Raw genomic sequence first — 18,159 nt, forward strand, 5'->3', positions numbered from 1 at the left:
GCTTGGGATTGGTTAGCCAAAGATGAAAGTTCAGTTGTTATTCCTGTTGTTGAAAATATTGTTGATGAGCAAACGATTCCAGATAATGTTCAGTCTCCTACACAGTCGGAGCTGTCAGTTCGACGATCTCAGCGCGAGCGCCACTTACCAGCTCGCTTGCAAGATTATGTTTTGGGTCATGATAATGACATGTCTGATGAAGAAATTGTTCAATTTGCTCTCTTTGTAGATTGTGATCCTTTATCTTTTGAGGAGGCTGCTACAGAAAGGGAGTTAACAGATTTACCTCCTGGGAAGAAGCCAATTGGAGTAAAGTGGGTTTACAGAACGGAATACAAGTCAGTATATCCAACTTGAAGACGGAGACATTTCTTAAATTGAAGACGGAGACATTTCTTAAATTGAAGAAGAAGAAATTGGGATGACCAATATATCCAACTTGGTTTAAAGGAGGCAATGTTATAATAATATTATTATTATAATATATTAAACCAAGTAAACTAATGCAGTAAATAAACATGGGTGTGTGGTGTGTCATGTATGATTAGTTAATGTGAAAGTGGCCTAGATTATAGCAAGTACATGGAGCATTAGTTCCCTAATTAGTAGTTTGCCTTTAGTATAAATATGTGACTCTTGTTCATTTGTTAATCATTTCATCAAATAAACATTATCAGTTTATTCCTCTCTCTCTCTCTTCTCAAATATATTTTATATATATATATATATATATATATATATATATATATATATATATATTATATATTATATTTAATATATCTAACAATAATAGATGGATTTCTTGATTGTATGCAAATTTTGGCAATGAGAGTCTCGGCTCGTCTTCTCTGTTGAATGCACTGGAAATATTAAACATCAATCACAATGTGTTTTAGTTATGGCCAATGGGGCTTGACTCTTTAGCTAACCTAATGATTCTTGAACATCCAATATCAGTAAATTAAGAGAATATTCAATTGCACTTTGCTTTCCAACACTGCAACTTGCAGTCTAGATTATGACAATGGCTGATGAAGGCAAGAATCTCCAATAATCAACTTATTCTTCTCTTTGTATCGTGTTCCAAACCAAATTTCTTGGGGACGTTTAAAATAGAATAGAGGCCAGAAGTTGGTCTCCATTTGGTAATTTAGTAATTTATATCAAGTGTGGATTAATTATGGGCAAACTTATGAAAAGCGTGAAAGGCGTTGCTTTGTCACAAATAGCACAGTCAACGGTCAATTTAAAAAAAAAAATAAATTAAACCTAAGCCCTAAGCTAATATCGCGACTCGCGATTGTGATTGGAAAGACCAAACCTTCTCCCTCTCTGCCACTCTGCCTCCGCTGCACTCTGCTTCTCCTAGTCTCCCTTCTCGCCGACCGCCGCCCTCGCCGCCTCGCCCACCGCTCGCCGTCGTCCTCGCCTGCAGCCTGCTCACCGTTCACACTGTCGAGTGTCGACTGGTATCGCTGATTCACTGTTTACTTTTTTTTTTTTCCATTTCCTCTTCCGTAAAGATGGAAGATACATTATAGTATTATACATATGTTATATATTTATATGTATTGACTTAGGCAGTAGGCTGTAGTCAATTAGGACTTTTATTGTGTTTTATACTTTAATCTTAGTTCATTTAATAATTTATTTTTATTAAATGAATAATGTTTGTATTATTATGATGTTGTCACTTTATCACTTTAGGAGTTATTTTGGATGTTATTTTGCATAATTATTTGAAGTTTTTGACTATATATATGTATAATTTATATATATTAAAAGCGACGCTTCGCTTTGCGCTTTCACTTTCAAGCAAAGCCCGGCCTAGTCGCTTTAGTGCGCTTTTTCGCTTTAAAAAGTTTGGTTATGGGAATTAGGTATTTATCTGTCTTCAAGAAAATTAACACACTCATCTTTCACTTGGCTACTTGGTGTTTTGATGTACACAAGCCTGGAACTATTTGTGCTTGTTTTTAATTGTGTTATGAAATTCATTGGCTCCTGTTAATGCTTGCAAAAATGAATACTTCATCAGTGATCCTTGTTGATTTCTGTTAAACTTTGCTACAGCTCTTCTTTCCATATTATCTACAATTTATTTGTAGATGCTGCTGCTGCTATTTCCTGTGGTAGTCATTACTCATTAATATTCTTCCATCATGAATCTTAAGTGATGGTAACTTCATGGTAGATTATATGGTTAGCCAAATCACATTCAGATTTGATTTCTTGAATGAAATGATTGCTTGCACTCTGATGGAGACATGGAGTGTACATTTTTCTTCGTTATGGGAGGAGCACATCACCCCATCTGAATGTTATTCATAAAAAGACACAACAAACAAGACAGTCATTGCCTGACTACTTGTTTGGTTTGCTTGGGTTGCGATAATATGATTTCATACCAATCTGTTGCTAGCATGAATCATGATTGGTTTTTGTTGTGTGGTTGAGCAATGGGTATAATTGACTTCTTTTGATATCTAGATACATGCATATGAAGAACCATTTTACTGATAGGTGTCTTGGTTGACATTGTAGATTTGTAGATGATTTAAATATGCATAGGATTATATGATGTAATAAAGCTCAGGATTGGTGATTCAAATACATTGTGTTTGTTTTTCTTTGTTTATAAAATTTGAATAGTGTAAATCATACTACTTAAGGGGAATTGAGCTCTTTTTACCTGCACCATTGGTTGTTAGAAATGATAATTTGGATATGTAGTCATCAGATTCATTACTAATAAATGGACATGCACATAACAACAGAACTGAATGTGGGATTTTTTTCAAAGAAAGATGTAATTTGCAAGTGGTAAAAGATTGCAGGTTGTAAATTTCAAAATCTTTGGTCAAACATGCAATATGAGTGGCTACACAGTATCTTCATTATTATTATTATTATTATTTTTCTTTCTATTTGATATTAAATTTCTAACAAAGATAAGCGTCAATTTATCCAGAACTCAGGTAACAGTTGCTAGCAACTGCATATCGTCACACCCTGGGCATTCTGGAGCATTGATAGTGTGAATCCTGCTGTCCATCAAGTTTAACACTAGCTATCTTCATGGCTATGTAGTTAAGCATATAAAGCTATCCACAATGTAAATCTTCCTATCCTTTTCTTTCCTTCTGGCTTTTTCCCAATCTAATAATGAATTATAGTGTTTTCTCATCCTCATTTTCCAATTAACTCTTATTTATGCCTCATTATGTTAGTAGTCCTTAGAATGCAATTTCTTTCTTATGTAGATAACTGTGTGCACAGCGATAGAACTGAGGATTTGATGAGTGGTGTCTCCAGTTCAGGTGGCCTACGGGCTGCTCTCTCCTATTGTGTGCAGCAAGTACGAAATTATGACTATCATCGCTACCTTTGCCTTCTTGAACTTCCACCAAATATGAGAATAGCTGCTTTTGCACTCTCTGCTTTTAATGTAGAGACATCCAGAGCTATGGATGTGTCCTCTGATCCTAAAATCGGTCTTATGCGCCTGTTGTGGTGGCAAGAAGCTCTGGACAAGTTATATGCCAACAAGTCGATTGAGCATCCAGTAGCACAGGCGCTTGCATCTGTGATATCTCAAAATAAAATTAGCAAGAGTTGGTTGAAGCGTTCGGTGGAAGCTCGGATTAATGATGCTAGAAGAGAGGACACTGACATACCAAAAACCGTTGAAGAGTTGGAGCGGTATGCAGAAGACACTGCATCGACTATTCTGTACTCCACACTTGAAGCGGGTGGCATTAAATCGACAGTTGCAGATCATGAAGCATCACACATCGGAAAGGCGAATGGGCTTCTTTTGCTGCTAAGGTCATTACCTTACCATGCGAGTCGAAACCGCCATCTTGTTTACATACCTGCTGACGTGGCTGAGAAACATGGATTGTTAGTACATCAAAGTGGTCAGTCAGAGATTCGTTTGGATTCCCGTGAGAGCATGTGCGATGCGGTATTTAACATGGCATCTGTTGCTAATGCGCATCTGCAGAAAGCTCGTGAATTGAGAGGAAAAGTGTCGGCTGAAGCCCGGCCAGTGCTTCTACCCGCTGTCCCTGCTCAGGTTATGCTGGATTCTCTAAGCCGTGTGCAGTTCGACGTGTTTGATCAAAGACTAACACGAGGGATTTTAGGGGCTCCCTCTTTGCTTTTCCAATTGAAACTGAAATGGTATTCATGGAGGGGAACATACTAACATGTTTTCTAGTTACGTTGGCATATCCACATTGGCATGCTAATACAAATAACAAATGGCAAAGGGGGAAACTTTCTTTCTTCCCTAATGCAATGCTAACTGAAGTAGTCAAATGGTATTTATCAAAATCCAACTTTGTTGAAATTTTGGTCTCCCTTTTTATTTTGTGATTCAGATTGTCTGCCCTCAATTTGTTAATTGGCATTGTAAAATGTAAACCAATAATAATGCTCTTTATTTCCATTTGGTTTTATTCTTTGGAACTTCTGAAACAATGTTTTGGCTTTTGGTGTAATATTAGCATTTTGTTCTGTAATTAGATACAAAGATGAAAGCATATATAATGGATGATGACATATATAATACTCTGTACCATATATGTTTTCCATACAAATGAATAAGGATAGCAATTCATTTCTATAACTGAGTTGTTAGAGTACGAGCACATTTGCCTAATTTATGAAAATACTAAACAATGATAAATAAAATTTTTACATGGCGTTTGGTTGGAGGGATTTTAAATTTCCTTCCCACTTAATTCCCACCTAATTTGAAAGACCATTAAATTCCGTAGTTTGGTTGGAGGGAATTGCAATTCCCCCATTTTCATGGAATTAAAATCTCATGTCCCCCTAGTATTTTAATTCCTGGGATTTTAGGAAGAAAAAAAAATACTGATGAGACAAAATTACCCTTCTCTTTTTAACCTAAAATGAACGTCTGATCTTTCCTTTTAACAACAACAATGGGTAATTTGAACTTTATACTACTTATTCCCTTTCAATTCCCATGTATACCAAACATAGGAATTGAAATTCCCAGTAATTCTATTCCTGTCAACCAAACACTGGAATTTAAATTCCCACTTTATTCCCAGTAATTCAACTCCTATAGAATTACAATTCCTTTCCCACATAATTCTCCCCCTCCAACCAAACGCCCTGTTGAAGTTATAGCACCGCCAGAGACGGAGGCAGCCTGGGGGCAGTGGGGGCAGCTGCCCCCACTGCCCAAAATAAACAATGTAGTTTTGGGCTGTTATATATAAATATATTTTTTTAATTTTCTTGGGAAAATGACACTTTTTCCGCCTGAGTTATATACTTATAGCACTTTTTTTTCCTGAATTATTTAAGTGGCTCTTTTCCCCCTGAAATGTTAAATAGACATATTTACCCTTAAAATAAATATTTAAAATAAATATTTCATTTATTTTTCTTCTCCAACAAATTATTACTATAATTTGGTTCAAACCAAACAGATACTATAGCAACCAAACCAAAATATTACAATTACAATTTATAATTAAAACGCGATATTTAGAGTTTATTAAAATCGCAAACCGGAATGGCCTATTCATGTTCCTAACTGAAAAAATAAAATACATTTATTGTTTAATTTAGATTATTTTAAAATAAAAAATAAAATTTTAAAATAAAGACGGTTTAAAATCGCGAATCGGATCCGGAACCGCGGTTCACGGTTCATGATCCAGTTTTTTTTTTTATTCTTAAATTTAATAAATTGAAATCCAAATATTGGATTCTAGATCTGAATCATAACTGAAAACTTTTAATTCGATTGCTATAGTGTCTGGTTCAGTTCGAATCCAACCGTGGTAGTCGCTACATATACGCAATAATTTGTTAGAGAAGTAAAATAAATAAAATGTTTACTTTAAGGGTAAAAATGTCAATTTAATATATTAGGGGAAAAACCACCACTTTTAAAATAATTGAGGGGCTAATATGCTTACATAAATAATTGAAGGGAAAAAAGTGCTATAAATATATAACTTAGGGGAAAAAAGAGTCATTTTCCCTAATTTTCTTTTTACCTTCGTTTCCGATGCGACGTGAGACTCCTTCAGTATCCGCGAGACTGCGACTTCGGACTTCCTCTTCAGCCCTCGCCACCGCCCACCACTCGCCACCACCAGAGACGAGACCAGACGGCGCCTCTTCCTCGCCGGTCGCCACCGCCTCTGCCTCGCCAGACGCCACCGTCTTCTGCCTCAGTTCACACCGCCTCTGCCTCGAGAGTTGCCAGGTTCATCTTCTCGTCTTCTCAATTCTCACCCCTTACCCCTTGTTCAATTTGTTGGCATGTTTGCTTAATTTGCTTAATTCATGCCATTGCCCAAGTTCACCTAATTTTGCTCTAATATGGTTTTTCCCTAAATCTTAATTTTGTCCTAATTTTCTTTGTTGACGAATTGCTGTGTTGCTTTAATTTGAATTGTTTGTGGTGCTGCCTGCTGGTTTAATTTGAATTGTTTGTTGAATTGCTGCCTGCGAATTGCCCTAATTTGGTTGTGCCCTTTATTGAAGTGTTTCTTATTAGACTCAATGATTTCGCCATTTTATTTAAAAAATTTAATGGCGAATCTGTCATTAAAACTAGTTGATTCTGTTTTTGGACTATATAGTGAACTTTCTCAGATTTTTTTTTCCCAAGAAGGTTGATTCCTCCAATTTCTATCCCCTATCACCTATTTCCCTGAACTTAATTTCCTTTTCTGGTTTAGTGGGCTGCAGCACAAAATGACAGTTAAAACATCTAGTCAAACATGATTTCCTTCTAGCATCATAGCAAGGTTCATTAATAAACTCCTCAATTTTATATACTTAGAGATTTCCTGTCAGCAAAACAAGAAATTTATTTATGAGCTCATTTGAAGTGATGATCTCTAATTCTCTATGAAAAACACCTTCAGTAAATGCTGTTGCTTGCAGAGTTTAATCTCAGTTTCACAATCTACTACTCTACTAGTCAGTTCTAACATATCTGGATGTTTATACCCTGAATTGTATTACACTAGTTTTAGTTGCACTGGCTTTATCCAAAAACGTTGCTTCTTTATCTCTTGGGTTCAGTTGCGGTGAACTCAACTTTATGGTTGGTTAACAATATATAGGTACCACAGGTTCTGAACAAATTCCTCCAGAGTCTAAAGTGACTTCCGCAAATGCATCTTTGAGAGTGAGACTGATGTCTGTTTTCTGCTGATCAATTTCAGCAGCAAACAGTTTCCCATGAACGTTACAGTTCTTCAGATGCTTTAGAGAATCACATAATATTCATTTTGTATATGCATGTGTGTATAAAATTTAAAGGAGCACATAATTTCTTTTGGATTTTGAGGTTAGAACAAAGTAATGCATTAATTTATATAAAATGAAATGAAGATTTTTAAAACTAGAAATGTGTAAGAAAGGGCATCTTTGGTGAAAGAACATGGATCTTCTCTGGGTTTGACACTAACAGAGTTCCTGACACTTTTGGGAACCTTTGTTGAGATATGAGCCCTTTTGCTTTTTATGGGAAACCTTTTGTGTTCTGATCTAATTGCTTTGTTTTTAAAGAGCAACCTTAGTTTATTGAACTAAAATTTGGAAACGGGGGTATCTCAAACAATTTTTAAAGGGGGCATGTGCCATCAATGAATGTTAGTACTTCCTTTCTAGTGTACTTGTCTGTTGTTTTCATTGGGTGGGAGGACACTTGCTTTAATCATCTTGCTTTCTAGGAAACAATACCACCTCAAGGTTGAAGCAGTTGGGAATGGAGTTTATATGGGTTTAAATACGTGAGTATTTAATTATTTATGTTGCATTCTTTTCCCACTCAGTTATCTATCACAATTCACACATACCTTAAAGTTGCTGTGGATAAACTAACTTTTCCATCAATGAATATATTATTTATAGTTTGAATCCCTGATTTGTTGAAACTTGAATTCATCAACGTGAATTCGTGAAAAGAGACAAATATGGCCTCATCCTGAAACGAATGATCTTCATCTCTGGGATTCAAAAATTTTTCCCCTAATTTTATCTTTCGCTCCTTGTGTTATGAATTATGAGGTTTAAGGTGTGATAGCAGGCAAAGGGCCACCGCCTAGTGGTAGTTGTGAAGCTATATTTGTTAACAAATGAGCAAGTCGAATAACTAGAGAGCAGGAGATGGGATATGATAATAGATGGATTTCTTGATTGTATGCAAATTTTGGCAATGAGAGTCTCGGCTCGTCTTATTATTACAATGTGTTTTAGTTATGGGACTTGACTCTTTAGCTAACCTAATGATTCTTGAACATCCAATATGAGTAAATTAAGAGAATATTCAATTGCACTTTGCTTTCCAACACTGCAACTTGCAGGAGAGGCAACAGGAATGAGTAATTCTTCATGGTCATCGTTAGTGTTGTAAATTTAAGGGATATTGAGCGTGAGGTCTGCTAATAAGTGTGTGCTTCTGGAATGAAGCATGCTTAAGTACATGTTCTGCAAAATTTTAGGGAAATCACTAAGATCATCTGTGGTTATATCCTGGATTCACCTGATTCAGTCTAGATTATGACAATTGGCTGATGAAGGCAAGAATCTCCAATAATCAACTTATTCTTCTCTTTATATCGTGTTCCAAAGCAAATTTCTTGGGGAAGTTTAAAATAGAAGAGAGGCCAGAAGTTGGTCTCCATTTGGAAACTACTAAATTTTAACAGTCAGTGGCTTAATATTTTGTGGTGAATCTTTATTCTTTTCAAAAATCATTTAAAAAAATGTATTCTTTTGGGGTTACACTGTTACAGGAAGGATGAAGTCGGGAAAATAGACCTGTTTGGGTTAATAGATGCCAAGGGAAAAGGATAACACGCTGAATTCTTAAGCTACAAGTGCTTTGAATGCCATAACAAACAATGGTAGAAGAAAAATAGGAAATTTAGTAATTTATATAAAGTGTGGATTAGTTATGGTAAATTAGTAATTAGGTATTTATCTGTCTTCAAGAAAATATTTATCTGTCTTCAAGAAAATTAACACACTCATCTTTCACTTGGCGACTTGGTGTTTTGATGTACACAAGCCTGGAACTATTTGTGCTTGTTTTTAATTGTGTTATGAAGTTCATTGGTTCCTGTTAATGCTTGCAAAAATGAATACTTCATCAGTGATCCTCTTTGATTTCTGTTAAATTTTGCTACAACTCTTCTTTCCATATTATCTACAATTTATTTGTAGATGCTGCTGCTGCTATTTCCTGTGGTAGTCATTAATATTCTTCCATCATGAATCTTAAGTGATGGTAACTTCATGGTAGATTATATGGTTAGCCAAATCACATTCAGATTTGATTTCTTGAATGAAATGATTGCTTGATAGTTGATACATGGAGGTGGTGCACTCTGATGGAGTGATGGTTACATTTTTCTTCCTTCTGGGAGGGGCACATCAGCCCATCTGAATGGTATTGATAAAAAGACACAACAGACAAGGCGGTCATTGTCTGACTATTTCTTTGGTTTGCTTGGGTTGCGATAATGTGCTTTACTTTGGTGCACTACTCTTGATTTCATACCAATCTGTTGCTAGCATGAATCATGATTGCTTTTTGTTGTGTGGTTGAGCAATGGATATAATTGACTTCTTTAGATATCTAGATACTTGCATTTCAAGAACCATTTTGCTGATTGGTGTCTTGGTTGACATTGTAGATGATTTAAATATGCATAGGATTATATGATGTAATAAAGCGCAGGATTGGTGAGCACAGACATGATGATTCAAATACATTGTGGTTGGTTTTCTTTGTTTATAAAATTTGAATAGTGTATATACTACTTAAGGGGAATTCAGCTCTTTTTACCTGCACCATTGGTTGTTAGAAATGATAATTTGGATATGCAGTCATCAGATTCATTACTAATAAATGGACATGCACATAACAACAGAATTGAATGTGAGATTTTTTTCATAGAAAGATGTAATTTGCAAGTGGTAAAAATTGCAGGTTGTAAATTTCAAAATCTTTGGTCAAACATGCAATATGAATGGTAACACAAAAGTTCAAAAAACAGTATCTTCATTATTATTATTATTATTCTTTCTATTTGATATTAAATTTCTAACAAAGATAAGCATCAATTTATCCAGAATTCAGGCAACTGCATATCGTCACACCCTTGGCGCTCTGGGGCATTGATAGTGTGAATCCTGCTGTCCATCAAGTTTAACACTAGCTATCTTTATGGCTATGTAGTTAAGCATATAAACTATAAAGGTATCCACAATGTAAATTTTTCAAAAAAAAAAGTTAACTTATCAATTTGAAGAGTTGACAGTGTGTTGGAATATAGTACACTGAATTGGTTTGAAGTCATGAATATATCATTTAATCAACGGTTATGGAATTATAGTAGTTTGACATTTATTTCAATTACACAGCTTCACTCTCATTTTTAATCAGGCATTTAATTTGTATTGCATGTCACTTTAACTAGTTTTTATATGGGTGGCTGAAGTTATAGTGATTTGTTTATATTATGCTATGTGGATGGCTGATATTATCTCAGTTCAAGCTCTATTTGTGAACAACATTTGGAAACCATAGAGGTCAAAATAATTTTTATAAATTTTATTTATCACATGCAATTTCCTAAAGTTTGCTTGTTGATCAATAGAGTGGAGAATTAAGATTGTTTATATTGCTGTCCTCCACCAAGAATACTAAAGGTTTTTGTGGTTGACTACCATCTTTTGGAGTTTTGGAGATTTATCTCCATTATTAGATTGTGTTAGTTCTGAGGTGTTTTCTCTTTTATCTTCTATTCAACACAATTCTTGAAATTAAAAAATAAATAAATTAATTTGTTATAGTCTTTGAATCTTCTTTCTGCTCTGTTGTTCCAAGTTCAAGAGGATGCATATAAGTGAGAGTGAAACGATTAAATCTTCCTATCCTTTTCTTTCCTTCTGCCTTTTTCCCAATCTAATAATGAATTACAGTGCTTTCTCATCCTCATTTTCCAATTAACTCTTATTTGTGCCTCATTATGTTAGTAGTCCTTAGAATGCAATTTCTTTCTTATGCAGATATAACTGTGTGCACAGTGACAGAATTGAGGATTTGATGAGTGGTGCCTCCAGTTCAGGTGGCCTACGGGCTGCTCTCTCCTATTGTGTGCAGCAAGTACGGAATTATGACTATCATCGCTACCTTTGCCTTCTTGAACTTCCACCAAATATGAGAATAGCTGCTTTTGCACTCTCTGCTTTTAATGTAGAGACATCCAGAGCTATGGATGTGTCCTCTGATCCTAAAATCGGTCTTATGCGCCTGTTGTGGTGGCAAGAAGCTCTGGACAAGCTATACGCCAACAAGTCGATTGAGCATCCAGTAGCACAGGCGCTTGCATCTGTGATATCTCAAAATAAAATTAGCAAGAGTTGGTTGAAGCGTTCGGTGGAAGCTCGGATTAATGATGCCAGAAGAGAGGACACTGACATACCAAAAACCGTTGAAGAGTTGGAGCGGTATGCAGAAGACACTGCATCGACTATTCTGTACTCCACACTTGAAGCGGGCGGCATTAGATCGACAGTTGCAGATCATGCAGCATCACACATCGGAAAGGCGAATGGGCTTCTTTTGCTGCTAAGGTCATTACCTTACCATGCGAGTCGAAACCGCCATCTTGTTTACATACCTGCTGACGTGGCTGAGAAACATGGATTGTTAGTACATCAAAGTGGTCAGTCAGAGATTCGTTTGGATTCCCGTGAGAGCATGTGCGATGCGGTGTTTGACATGGCATCTGTTGCTAATGCACATCTGCAGAAAGCTCGTGAATTGAGAGGAAAAGTGCCGGCTGAAGCCCGGCCAGTGCTTCTACCCGCTGTCCCTGCTCAGGTTATGCTGGATTCTCTAAGCTGTGTGCAGTTCGACGTGTTTGATCCAAGACTAACACGAGGGATTTTAGGGGCTCCCCCTCTGCTTTTCCAATTGAAACTGAAATGGTATTCATGGAGGGGAACATACTAAACATGTTTTCTAGTTAATTTCTACCTTTTGGAACTTCACAATGGCATGCTAATATACAAATAACAAATGGCAAAGGGGGAAACTTTATTTCTTCCCTAATGCAATGCTAACTGAAGTAGTCAAATGGTATTTATCAAAATTCAACTTTGTTGAAATTTTGGTCTCCCTTTTTATTTTGTGATTCAGATTGCCTGCCATCAATTTGTTGATTGGCATTGTAAAATGTAAACCAATAATAATGCTCTTTATTTCCATTTGGCTTTATTCTTTGCAACTTTTGAACAATGTTTTGGCTTTTGGTGTAATATTAGCATTTTGTTCTGTAATTAGATACAAAGATGAAAGCATATATAATGGATGATGACATATATAATACTCCGTACCATATATGTTTTATCATTTTCATTAGTGGACATTGGCATTAATCTGACCTTGAAGGTCAGAGGCTTGTATTTTGTATGGACTGAGCTTTTGTCCTTTCACTTAGGGGTGTGAATTTGGTTAACCAAAAATTTTAACGTTTTAACGGAACTTTATATTATCGAATTAATTGAATTAATTTTTTTTTAATTAATTGATCGGTTAACAGATTAATCAAAATTTTTTAGTTAAATTTTTAAATCCTTAAAATAATACATATAATAATAAATTTAATTACTTTAATACTTATAATAATAATAATAATAATAATAATAATAATAATAATAATAATAATAATAATAATAAATCCATAACTTCAATACAAAATTCAAAGTCCTTAGGGATTTCATTTTAGTTTTAGGAATTTTACATTATATATTTATATATTTATTAAAAATTTTAGTTAACCATTTTGTTAATTCGATTAACAGTTTCGAATTGAATTAATCATTAATTGAAATTTTATGAAATCTCTAATCATTAATCGAATCGAAATATTTCGATTTAAAAAATGGTTAATCAGAATTCGTCAATTAACTAAACTTTCATCGAAGTTTGCATAACCCTATTTTCCTTTAAAAAAAAAAAAAGGGTGGGGGAGGGTTTGATCGCATTCTTGGAAATATTACAATTGATTAATGTGACATTCTGAATGAAGACATTATACTAGTCATTTGAGGATTGAATTCGATCGCATTCTTGGAAATATTACAATTGATTAATGTGACATTGTGAATGAAGACATTATACTTGTCATTTGAGGATAACTATGAAATTATTTGATGAAGGAGAGGTTTCAACAAATTTAAAATGTAGTTTTCTCCCAAAAGAAAAAAAAAGTTTAAAACACAGGAATTATATCGATAAACTTGATGGAATAAAATTGAAATAAAACAAGGTATATGATAAAAATAAAATAAAAATTATGCGGTTATGAAGATGTTACTAGGTTCAAATCACATAGTGAGTTTGGTCAACCCATTAACACATTTTGTCACAAGACAAATGAGATGTAACAATTTAAGAACTAATCCCATATTTAGTGGGATGGAAAATATTTTCTAAGAAAGTTCATTTTCATAAAGTTGAGAAAAATGCTATTTTGTGTTGTTTGATTCGTGATATTCATTTTCATTTGAAAGTAGAATTCTTCAAATTTTGAGGAAAAACAAATTCTTAACTTCATAATATTTTGTTTTTCATGGAATTGGGAAGAAAAGATGACTTGATAGGTCTATTTTACCCCAATTAAATTTTATTTTTTTTAAAAGACATTAAACTTTATTAATTACTATGACTTTTATTATTATTATTATTATTATTATTATTATTATTATTATTATTATTATTATTATTATTATTATTATTATTATTATTATGTGTAGGGGCATTTTGGTCTTTATATTCATTATTCCTTACAATTTTAAATTCAACCAAACAATAGAATTAATATTCCCAATAATTTATTTTCCACAAGCCAAATAATAGAATCAATATCTTCCCAGTCATTTCTTTTCCATGAAATTTAAATTCCATTCATCCTCAAATATTTTCTGCGAATCAAATGTGCCATAATATCTTGGAAGGTGGAAGGTTAGAATAACCTTTTTAAGCCCGAGATAAACACATAGAAATGATTTAGATTTTTTTTTTTTTTAAATGTGAAAGCTCGTACACCACTACCTGAAGGTGTAGTCTAGGTAAAACCTGCCTTTGAGACCTTAGCTAGAAAATAATCACAAGGAGATAAATCTCACAAGGAGATAAATCAACCTATATTGTCCATAGCTGATAGGTTCAAACTATAAGGTTGTCGTCCATAACTTTCTCTCCAGCCACCATCCTCGACTTTTTCACTAGCCACCGCCCCAACTTTCTCTCCAAATATCATTCCGAACTCTCTCTTGTTCAAAATTTTGTTTATATTTCTTTAAAATTGAGTTTCGAAAATGAATATGGAATATTGGAAAAATGACGGATTATAAAAATGAAAAATTAAACAAATAAAAACCAAGAGAAATGGAAAATGAACGAAATAAAGAATTGGGGAAATGAAGTGATTGGACTTGGTTTTCAATTGGGAAATAATAGTTATTACTTCAAATGTATTATCATGTGGTTGGTACTTGGTAGGCTTGTGCTTTGAGATCATGACGAGAAACAACTTTGTAAAAATTTTCTACAAAAGAATTAAAGACATGTTTAATTATTGACAAATTCGTCAAAATTTAATAAATCTACGGACTTTGATGTTTTGATACTTTGACGTTTTAACTATGATCAAAACATCAAAGTAGTTACTTGATAAACTAGCGGTTTGGAGCACTGGATTGCCCCAAACCGCTGGAATCTCAAACGCTGCTCCTAAGAGCCGCGTTTGAGATTGATATTTTAAAAAAAAAATTATATTTTCTCCAAAATGTCCTTACTTTATTATTAAAAAATTAAAAAAAAAAAAAGACAAAAAACTACTGAAGAGCTTTGAGGCTCCATTTATGAGGATCCATTGCCGTGCTCAACCGAATTCGGATGGGCACGACTAAAATTAGTGAAGTCTTGAAGCTCATTTTATAGGAGGCTCAAGGTTCCTTCTCCACTTTTTTCACCGATGTGGAAAAAGTGGAAAAACAAAGGGCTCCCCTTCTTATTTGTTTTTTTTCTTCTCTTTTTTGTTATTATTATTATTATTATTGTTTGTGAAATATATGTATACCCTTTAGGTTATTTTACATGTTAATTGTTAACTTAAATAATTAATTTTACCAAATATATTTTTACAAATCGTTGATACAATTCGCTAGTCAAATCCAATAATACAATATGATATTTGTTACCGCTAACATAATTCGCTAACCGCTAACCACTGATTGCTAAACAAGACCTAAGGTTGAATTTAAAAATTCAAACCCGTTTAAATTCATGCTTATGAATTTGTCTCAATTCTCCAATAAACTAAATTTCAACAATACTCATCCCACTAGTCAACTAATTTCAATTCAACAATACTCATCCCACTAATAAAGGTACAACATTACACCTTACACCATAGAAATGTCATATTAATTACTCCCTCAATTCCATCAATTCCATTTTATGTGTATGATTCAGTTAACAAAACATGACTAAAGTCATTTTTTACTCAATTTTTTAAAATATTAAGTTTAGTATTAGTATATAAAAATGATATATTTAAAAACTACATTAAAAGTATTATTAAAATAATTTAAAAATACTAAAAAAACAAAAAAAAACAAATAAGAAAGAGTTGGTTTGACCAGGACTATGTGGTCTAATGGTATTCGGGTTGAACTTCCATTTGGAAGGTTGTGAGTTCGAGCCAGTGACTTTCAAAAAAAGAAAGATATTGTGTGGACCACAATCCAAGTTTCGCGTATTTTTTTTTTTTTTTCACGCGACCCACTGCAACATAAACTTTTATAACTCATAATGTACATTATTCTAAAGCATAATTTACATTATTCTAACTCATAAAGTACATTATTTTACCCCAGAAGTTTCATTATTCTAAACAATAAAGTATATTATTCTAACACATAATGTACATTATTCTAACACATAAAATACATTATTCTAACTTATAAAATTCAACGATGTCATTTTGGACCGTGATCCACAGTTGTCCACACAATAATTTGTCCACAAAATGAGACAGATGAAGAATTTGTTTAATTCATTCTTGGGTGGGTCATTGAACTATAGACAAATAATACATACACGATGCACACATTTATTCTTTATATTGGCATATGCTCCTATGGTACCAAAATTCCGGAAATAAACCTAATTTCAATGTATTGTGTGGACAGGACCTCCCACTTGAATATTTTCCAGAATGTAAAGCTACCAATTATTATGGTACAGAAGGCTGGAGGTAGGGATTCTAAAATATCTATGTCCCATTATACATGTTTCCTTCATAAAGTTGTGATTGCAAATATTATTCCAGTCACTTTCACTCTACCTTTCATTTAATTTTTTAAATTTTTTATTTTTTGTTGCTAATAATAGATTCTAAGTTTCATTTATTTATTAGTACAAGTTGATGGATTATCAAGTGACATGACAAAACATTAGCAAATTAATGACCATTTATTATCATTCTTTCTGCCAGTTATCAGTTGTGTTACCTAACATCTCTATGCATGGTAGTACTCTATGTAGCACAAAAATGAGAAATATGAAATGGAAAGTGAAGAAACAACAATTTAAAAAAAAAATGTTTTTCTTTTCTCCTCTTGAATTTTCCTTCTAATCGATCACATCACGATGTGATTTTCATTTGAGTGCTAATGAATTGGATGGTCCCACCATTAATTAAAAAAAAATTAGTTAATAATCAAATTCTGAAAAAATACACTGCATGAGGGGAATGTGTTGTTTATGTGCAATGTATATCGTGCACCACGGTGCACATAGCAATGTGCGCTCAGGCACAAAACGACGTCGTTACAATTGCTGTTGACGGGGATTGACGTAACAGACGTCACTCCACCCGTTCAAATGGACCAAACCCCATTATGTGTATTCAGTTAAAAGTTTTTGTGTATTGTGTTATGAATTTATGTGTATTCAGTTAAGAGTTTATGTGTATTATGTTAAAAGTTTATATGTATTTTGTTAACAGTTTGTGTATTATGTTATGAGTTTATGTGTATTATGTTATGAATTTATGGGTATTATGTTAAGAGTTTATGTATATTATGTATTATGTTAGATTATGTGTATTCTGTTATGAGTTTATGTGCATTCGAAACAGAGAATTTTTTTTTTTTTTTTTTTTTTTTTTGGAGAAAGCACCAAAACGACGTTGTTTTGGGAGGCACGGGGCGCAAATTGTTATGTGTGTCGTGGTGCACGGTATATGATTGTTGTTTATGGGGGTCGGACTTTGTTGCAACCAGATACATTTATGTAGAAACTGAGTGGAAGCTGGTGATGATATAAGATTGTGTACCAAAAACAAAATATTGTAGCTGATCTCCTAACTAATCTGGCTATCCCAGCGGATAGATAGTGAACTAAATTTGTGAATCCTACCATACAAGTTAGGAAAACTATTCGGGATGACATGTTGGGAGTTGTAAGAACGTGAAGGATTTTTGTGACATGACACTAATACGGTCCAGGAGTACGCCCCCTTTAAATTCAAAAGATATTGAAAATACAATAAGATAATGTCACGTCAAGAAAGGAAGATTGAAGGAAAATATAGGAGTATCTAGCATGCAGCATTACAGGTAACCAACTAGTAGTATGTGTGTGTGTGTGTGTGTATATATATATATATATATATATATATATATATATATATATATATATATATATATATATTTTTTTTTTTTTTTTCTTTTGCTTTTGGCCAATGTCGATCTTCGCAGTCTCCTTCCAATCTGGAAGGAGGCTAAACGTCATCGCCTCTAGCTTCCTTCCGATCTGGAAGGAGACGGCCGCGTCGTCGCCTCCTTCCAGTATGGAGGGAGGCAGCCACCGTCATCGCTTCCTTCAAGACTGGAAGGAGGTGACGTTTGCCTCCTCCTTCCAGTTTGGGAGGAGGCAGTCGCTGTTGCTTCCTTCCTGTCTGGAAGGGGGCGACGGAGGCTTCTTTTCAGACCGGAAGTCGGCGACGAACGTCGCGGCCAACCAAAAATAAATAAATTATATATATATATATATATATATATATA

General features: G+C 34.0%; 2 protein-coding genes across 8 annotated transcripts; both read left to right on the forward strand.

The window, feature by feature from the left end:
- Positions 1-2,984: 2,984 nt before the first annotated feature.
- Positions 2,985-12,308, forward strand: LOC109166945 (NADH dehydrogenase (ubiquinone) complex I, assembly factor 6-like). Of its 7 annotated transcripts, XM_019315850.1 has the most exons (5): positions 6,049-6,259; positions 9,708-9,790; positions 10,004-10,046; positions 10,147-10,273; positions 11,086-12,308. In XM_019315850.1, the coding sequence occupies exon 5, from the start codon at positions 11,123-11,125 to the stop codon at positions 12,032-12,034; it is 912 nt and encodes a 303-aa protein (XP_019171395.1). In that variant the 5' UTR covers positions 6,049-6,259; positions 9,708-9,790; positions 10,004-10,046; positions 10,147-10,273; positions 11,086-11,122; the 3' UTR covers positions 12,035-12,308. The 7 variants fall into 7 exon arrangements, with proteins under 7 accessions (XP_019171399.1, XP_019171396.1, XP_019171395.1 ...); XM_019315852.1 differs by lacking the exon at positions 9,708-9,790; XM_019315848.1 differs by lacking the exon at positions 6,049-6,259 and having other exon boundaries at positions 9,087-9,790.
- LOC109166946 (NADH dehydrogenase (ubiquinone) complex I, assembly factor 6-like) lies at positions 3,299-12,308 on the forward strand. Its single transcript, XM_019315855.1, has 2 exons — positions 3,299-4,213; positions 12,039-12,308. Exon 1 carries the CDS (start codon positions 3,299-3,301, stop codon positions 4,208-4,210), a length of 912 nt encoding a protein of 303 aa, XP_019171400.1. The 3' UTR covers positions 4,211-4,213; positions 12,039-12,308.
- Positions 12,309-18,159: the final 5,851 nt, after the last annotated feature.

The sequence above is a fragment of the Ipomoea nil genome, unplaced genomic scaffold (assembly GCF_001879475.1).
Source record: "Ipomoea nil cultivar Tokyo-kokei standard unplaced genomic scaffold, Asagao_1.1 scaffold3130, whole genome shotgun sequence".
Classification (NCBI taxonomy): Eukaryota; Viridiplantae; Streptophyta; class Magnoliopsida; order Solanales; family Convolvulaceae; genus Ipomoea; species Ipomoea nil.

Excerpts from the sequence above, each read along its gene's own strand:
- LOC109166946 (XM_019315855.1), top strand. The coding sequence starts at position 3,299 with ATGAGTGGTGTCTCCAGTTCAGGTGGCCTACGGGCTGCTCTCTCCTAT.
- LOC109166945 (XM_019315854.1), top strand. The coding sequence starts at position 11,123 with ATGAGTGGTGCCTCCAGTTCAGGTGGCCTACGGGCTGCTCTCTCCTAT.